General features: G+C 36.6%; 1 protein-coding gene across 1 annotated transcript; it reads right to left on the bottom strand.

The window, feature by feature from the left end:
* Window positions 1-6: 6 nt before the first annotated feature.
* LOC106943841 (gastrula zinc finger protein XlCGF57.1-like) lies at window positions 7-6136 on the bottom strand. The gene is made up of 2 exons (XM_015027129.1): window positions 5305-6136; window positions 7-2694 (listed from the first exon to the last, which is right to left on the bottom strand). Exons 1-2 carry the CDS (start codon window positions 5471-5473, stop codon window positions 995-997), a joined length of 1869 nt encoding a protein of 622 aa, XP_014882615.1. The 5' UTR covers window positions 5474-6136; the 3' UTR covers window positions 7-994.
* Between the last annotated feature and the right edge of the window lie 1308 nt (window positions 6137-7444).

The following is a 7444-nucleotide window of genomic DNA, read 5'->3' as shown; positions in this document are numbered from 1 at the left end:
ATATCTATTTTTTTCTAGGAAAGAAAATATTGATATATATCGCAAAATCGATATTATTACACAGCCCTATTAATTTGTGACTTTTCCAGCACATGCAGTAGCAGCTAACATGCATCCATTTCTCAGAACCATTGAAATAAAAGAAATAAGTACAAAGGATAAACACACAATAAAGTCTCAAAAACTTTACAATTCTAAATCTGAAAGCATTCAAAACTATTTCTCCTTCAAGAGACTATTAATATCTCCTTCACTCTCATTAAAAAATACAAATGAAAACATAAATTGCAAGAATAAAGTAAATGTTAAAGTATTTCAGCTAAATATCTGATTTGAAAAGCTGTTTAAGCAAAGTTGCTACATTTAAAAAAGCAATCCAGTTATAATTACTCCACTTCCAAACAGCAAGTTACTGAGAATCTTGGTACTTGAAGTTCACATTATGCCATAAAACTTGCATGAGTTCTCATGTGAATGGCTAAATTTCTTTTGAGCAAAACTTTTTCTACAGTACCCTCAAGAGAAAGGCTTCTCAGCCATGTTAATCCCCATGGTAACCATATCTGGTAACCATATTATCACTACATCTGACCAGTCTGATACTAACTGATGTATAGTCTTGGCTTCTATTCTTCTCCTGACCGTTATATACATACCTTTGGGGCAGGCCAATTTGTCCCCATTAACTGGTTAATTTAATTTCAGACTAAATAAAGGGAACAAATATACATAACCGTATCCATTCAGTGAACTTTAACAACCTTAGACTTTTGGAAAAACATTATTATTGGCACCCACAATTAATGTTAACAGTGCACCTGTCACTCTTAATATGGCTCTTTTAAATGTCCACTCTTTTAAACAAATATATTATAAATGGACACACACTTATTGAGAGGCTTCTTTCCAGTGTAATGGTTCCTGCATGTGGAACGGTTTCCCAGAGAACCAGAAAATGCTGACGTCTTCAAGAGCTGGCTCAACACCCGACTTTTTAACCATTTCCTGGATCACTTTGAAGTGCTGAAGGATCCTTTATGAATAACATTGATTGACTGATTGATTGATTGATGTGATGAAGTAAACTGGATTTACACACAGAACATTTTCCACAGGTTCCACAAGAGAAAGGCTCCTCACCGGTGTGAACTCTCATGTGAGCAGTTAAATTTATTTTATGAGCGAAACTTGTTCCACAGGTCTCACAAGTGAAAGGCTTCTCACCTGTGTGAATTCTCATGTGATTAACTAAGTGTGAATTGTACACAAAACTTTTTCCACAGGTCATACATGACAAACTCTTTGCACATGTGTGCAATGTCATGTGAGCAGTTAGACTTTTTTTATGAGCAAAACCTTTTCCACATGTTCCACAGGACAAAGGCTTCTCACCTGTGTGAATTCTCATGTGACTGACTAAGTTTGATTCATACACAAAATCTTTCCCACAGGTCCCACAAGAGAAAGGCTTCTTACCAGTGTGAAATCTCATGTGAACAGTCAACTTTTCTTTATCAGTGAAACTTTTTCTACAGGTCCCACACGAGAAAGAATTCTCACTTGTATGAGTCTTCATGTGAGAATTTAAAGAGTTTTTTCGAGCAAAATTTTTTCCGCATGTCCCACATGAGAAAGGCTTCTCACCTGTGTGAATTCTCATGTGACTGTCTAAGTCGGGTTTCCTTCGGAAACATTTTTTACAGGTCCCACATGAGAAAGGCTTCTCATTTGTGTGAATTCCCATGTGATTAACTAAGTGAGATTTAGACACAAAATTTCTTCCACAGGTCCCACATGAGAAAATCTTCTCACCCGTGTGAAATCTCATGTGAACAGTTAAATTTCTTTTATGACTGAAACCTTTTCCACACGTTCCACAGGAGAAAGGCTTCTTAGCTATGTGAATCATCATGTGTTCAAGTAACAGAGATTTACAGAGAAAACCTTTTCCACAGGTTGTGCATGTGTAAGGCTTATCACCTGAGTGAATTCTCATATGAACTTTTAAAGTGTCTTTGTGATAGAAACTTTTTCCACAAGCTGCACATGTGAACGGTTTTTCCCCTGTGTGAATTCTCATGTGATAAATTAAACGACTCTTGCAAGGATAACTTTTTCCACAGGTTGAACATGTGAAAGGTTTCTTGTGATTTCTCATGTGTGACGTCAAGGAAATACTTTGAGAAAAGGTTTTATCACAAAATTTACAAGAATATAGTTTTTGGTTTGGGTGAGCTTTCTTGTGTGTATTCTGTTTTGAAGTCTCAGTTTTGCCTTTCTGCTGTTTGTTCAGGAAAATATCATCAGTCTTCTGTTTCAGCACAAGATGCTCTTCATCCTGACTGATGCCGAGTTGCTTCTCTTCCTCTTTGAACTGTTGAGGTTGTGGTTCCTCTTGCTCCAGTTTTATCTGCAGAGGTTCTGGTTCCTCTTGTTCCTGTTTTATCTGCAGAGGTTCTGGTTCCTCTTGTTCCTGTTTTATCTGCAGAGGTTCTGGTTCCTCTTGTTCCTGTTTTATCTGTAGAGGTTCTGATTCTTCTTGCTCATGTTTCATATTAATAGGTTCTGGTTCGTCTTGCTCCCGTTTTATCCTCAGAGGTTCTGGTTCCTCTTCATCTAAAGTGGAGTTCTCTTCCTGGTTGCTGGGCTCATTCAGAACCTCCTCCTCTTTACACAGACGGCCCTGTGGGAGATCTGGACAAAAAGACAGAACAAAAACTTTTAAATGTGAGTCAAACAACAAACCCTTACCTGCCATTTGGTTATTCTAATATTACAAACTCAACAAATGTTGTTTTTCCGATTAGAAGAAAACTAGACATTAGTCAAAAGGTAATCCTACGGACTTCCGGGTGAGCAAGCTAGATAGTGATCGCTTAACCTAGAGTCTCCTTGGCTAAAAAGTTTCCAACCTCTATGTACAAACAGAATATACATCAAATTGAGCTTTTAGACAAAATGCCTACAAAAACTCAAAACTGCTTTGCCATTTTTATTCTTTATACTGGCAGACTAAGAGATTATACTCCCTGTTGGTGCTGAAACGGTAGCATGACTACATTGAAGGAAGGTGGGTTTTGAGAGAAAAGAAAATAAAGTTCCAGACACTATACTCATCATATGCATCTACAACTCTGCAGAAGAAATGACAAAGGATATGGAGATTCAAAGATTTGCAGGCTGTAATCAACACTTATAAAACTTGGGCTGACAATAATCAAAAGTCATCTGTGGATCAAGCTGTGACAGACGGAGAAGTGGATTTCAACTAAAGCAGAGGATGGACGTAAGAAGAAACTGGACATTTAGTCAAGAGAATGACATGCAAAGTCATGAAGGACAACGACTTTGATCAATTAAACGGAAATTAGATGAATTTATCTGGGGGAGACTGGCGACCTGCCCAGGGTGACCCCATCTCTCGCCCGAAATGTCTCACTGAAGAAAGGCACCAGCACCACTGTTGACCCCACTAGGGCCAAGGGGGTGAGAGAGTGAGACAGAGAGAGAGGGCAAGAGAAAAAGCAAGAAAGAGAGGGAGGGAGGGATGGACGGACAGATGGATGGATGTCATGTCTCTCTGATGTGATTTCAACCTGGGGCAACAAAACTGAATGGGAAACGGATTGCTACAATCAGGTAACTCCAACAGAGGGCCCTCCAAAAACAATGGATGTCTGATGGTTTGCCCTAAGTCACTCTCACTAACTGTCCCACCCAGCGTTTCATTTGAACTGGATTCCTGTACTGGATCTGGGAACTCTCTGATTTTGACACAATGCTCGTCCTACAGGAAGCAAGAAATAGCAGTGAAAAATGTCTGTTTTCTGCCACTGGGGGTGAAGCAAATGCAAGGAACACAATAGCGACAAAGCATGAACTATTTTCAGCAGGGTACACATGGAAATCTGGACAGAGTGAATGAGCAGAAAGCGTTCTTCAACAGATTCAGTTCAGCTCACCATCCTCCTCTCATCCCACCAGCCTTTGAACTGCAGCTTTTCTGTCAAACTGCAGATGTTTTATCTTCTACTTCAGGCAAAACTAGTTTTTCAAATCAGTTCCTTGCCAACAAAAAAAATACTTTCCAAAACTTTCCAAACCGAGCCTGATGTCAGTTGCTCAAATCAAAACTAATAATAAAAAAACAGCAAAACATCTGACAATTGCAAGGAATATTTTTGTAATCTTTTAGTGTGAAATAATTACATTCATGTTTTAGCAGTCTATGCAACACAGATTTGGAGAAATGATCTCAATCCTAAAATCTGTCTCGAGTTTTCATACCTTTTATTAAGTTTTCACAAATCCCAAACTGTAATTTACACAATATTTTATAATTACAGAATTATCTAGGTTGTGTATAGAGTTGAGTTTATGAAAACTGGAGAAATAAAAATCACAAATCAAACTGTGTTTTAGGTCATCTGTGACTAATTTAGAATAATTCAGTCCAGGTCTGAGTTGTCAAAAGATGCTTTGCCCCTTTTTCTTACATCACAACCCCATAATCTTTATTCCAGGTTAGACCAGACCCAATTGTATTTGTTTATCCAACCCTTAGAAATAGAGATTAGTGCCTATAAGAAATTTTAATGCTAAATAATGGGATTCCAGTTTGCACACCTTAAGTTTGAACCAAGTGAAGACAAAGACAGATGTTCTACTGATAACATTTTTATGATTTAAAGCACTGCTGAACTATGCCATAGAAATTACCTTTGACTATGAGTGGCTCAATCGGCATTAGCTACTACAAGTGTGTGTGCAAAGCAAAATAAAGATGAATCTAAACAACACATGTTCATGCAGGATCAACCTGATTTACTTAGGTTGCACGTTATTCGATGAAGGTTTCACGAGGTTTGTTTATAAACTACTTGTCTAAGGATAAAAATCATCCGAGTTTTTAACTCAATATCAATCTACCAACAAGTAATAGACTTAGCGCTATAGTTACATGATAGAAAAAGAAAATGCAACCTATAACTTATAGAAAAACCTAACAAACCATCTTGAACCAGTATATTTTTTAACTTGTGGACTTTTTGCCACCTTCACCTCCATATATTAGAGTTTATAATATCTAAACTCTAATTTAGATATTATATGCTGAATAGTAAATAGTCAAGGTAGCAGTTAATCATTGTCATTATCAAGTATTTAATTAATTTCCAGATGGAACGGATTTGTTAATCCTAAAACTTTTTAGTTTGAGTTCAGCGTCACCCCAAACATTTGTCCTTACCTGTCTCCGACTCTCTTTAAACTGTTTCATTAGTAAAAGGTGAAGGTTTTTCGTACCTGTCCGGTTTAAGATGATCTTCGGTATCCGGGTAAAATCCATCATTCTGCGCTGATCCTCCATCTCTTCCTCGATCTTGACGTTGATTTCTTTCAACTCTGTGAATGTTTCTTCAACAGGAGTTTCCTGCTCGTTGATAAACTCTCTCTGAGACTGAACTGAAGACATTTTTACTGCAAATATTTACCCAAAACACCAAATCCGTCTTCGAATTACCTTCTAACAAAAGAAAGCTAAGCTACCGTGTGCGTCGTGTAATTCCGTGTGTTTCACTGTGGCTGTACTGAAGAAACTGTAAACGATTTACAAGTTCCGCTTTGAATTTTCGTTGAGTCTTCTCTTTTTATTGTAAGTTATTTTAAACAAATTACACTATTTTGGAATTGAGTTCCTAAAATAAGTAAAAATTTAAATAATACTTTAATTTACGAACTATAAATGTATATTAAAAGGTGACTCGCAGCGGATCTTATATATCGTTCGCAGTTTATTCAGGACAGTCACAGTGAAACACGCGGAAGACGTAAACAGAGCACACAGGATATAGTTAGCTTGTCTTCTGTTAGACGGTTGTTTGAAGACGGGTTTGAGGTTTAGCTAAATATTTGAGTATCTGCAGTGAAAATGTCTTTAATTCAGTCTCAGAGAGAGTTTATCAACGAGCAGGTAACTCCTGCTGAAGAAACATTAATAGAGTTAAAAGAAATAAAAGTCAAGATCGAGGAAAAGATGGACGATCATCGCAGACTGATGGATTTTACCCGGATACCGAAGATAATCTTACACCGGATAGGTACGAAACACCCTTAAATTTTACTTAGGAGAGTTAAAAACAGGTTAAAGACAGCTAGAGACAATATATGAATTTTTTTGGGCCGACACTGAACTCAAACTAAAAGACTCAGCAAAATCAAACCAGTTCCTGCCGGAAATACATAAATAAATGAATAACAAATACTTAGAATGATGAACTCTGACCTCGACTATTCGCTATTCATTATGTAATATCAAAATTACAGTTTGTGTTCCGTGACTCCCTCTTCTTTACTTCACCAGTTTAGGAAAGTACTGGTTAAAGTTTGTTCTTGGAAAAGGTTAGTTTTACTAATAACTAAAATTATTAGTTTATGATTAGTTTTATGTTTAATCTTATATTTTATTATTGTTTGGATCTGTTCTGTGTCAAATTATGGCTCTTATTTGTATAAATGTAGAAAAAAATCTGTTAAGTTTTGATTGAAAAATGAATATTGATTATGTTAAAACTCATGGAATTTTAACAATGGATAAGTTGTTTTAAAACTATAGACTCAAAATTAATACCAGAGACGATGACAACAATGGTTCTCAGCTTCTGGAGAGAGAGAATAAAAGGTTTGAAGGAAGGGTGAAAGACTCAATCCTTGCCTAAAACAGAAAAAAACAACTCTGAAATGAGGAGGAAGGTTACGGTTTCAGCTTCCAAGTATCTGCAAATTTGTTTTGAACCTAATTTAAAAGAAATTACATGAGCATTCCCACCATTCCACTCCAAACAAAAGAACCAAAGGAACCAGCTGGGGATGAGCTAGTTGCTGATTGACGTCTAACTGGGAATGAACTGAAGAGGATGGACCTCCATGACCTGAAAAGGAAAAACGATCAGATTCCAACACCAATTTGCTGCTCTGCAAAACTTTGTCCTCATAAGATTCCCTGGGATTAGCTGAATATAGATTAGCTGGAAGTTGATCTTCTTTTCTCTCAAAACCTTCTTTTAGTGTATTTAGACATCAGCGTTTCAGCACATTCAGTGGTAATTCTGGTCGGCTGTTACTGTTTTTCAATCCTTCTTATTGCCATGCCATTACTTAATCTTGTGTTAATCTGCAAATTTCAATAGCTGAGATTCAAAAGCACTTTAGGTTTTGCTTTAGGCCTTCTGAGTATTTTATATGATGTATAGTCTATCTACATAGAGGAAAGAAATATTTAGAATATTCGCTGGGGAGATATTAGGTTAAGTTTTCATCATCTTGTTTGCTCACCCAGAAAAATTAACTCCACTCTCATCTAGTGGAGTTAATTTTTCAAACTTATATGTTTTTAATTTAACAATATTCCAAGAAAAATTAAATGGATTAAAATGCAGGTTTTGAT

This window comes from Poecilia latipinna, unplaced genomic scaffold (assembly GCF_001443285.1).
Source record: "Poecilia latipinna isolate Pla-1442-1.1 unplaced genomic scaffold, P_latipinna-1.0 Scaffold6182, whole genome shotgun sequence".
Lineage (NCBI taxonomy): Eukaryota > Metazoa > Chordata > Actinopteri > Cyprinodontiformes > Poeciliidae > Poecilia > Poecilia latipinna.
The sequence above is the reverse complement of the archived record's forward strand: the minus strand, read 5'-3'. Positions and strand labels throughout refer to the sequence as shown.

Excerpts from the sequence above, each read along its gene's own strand:
- LOC106943841 (XM_015027129.1), bottom strand. The coding sequence starts at position 5,473 with ATGTCTTCAGTTCAGTCTCAGAGAGAGTTTATCAACGAGCAGGAAACT. Across the intron at positions 2,695-5,304 it reads GATCATCTTAAACCGGACAG|ATCTCCCACAGGGCCGTCTG; the intron begins GTACGAAAAACC and ends CTTTTTGTCCAG.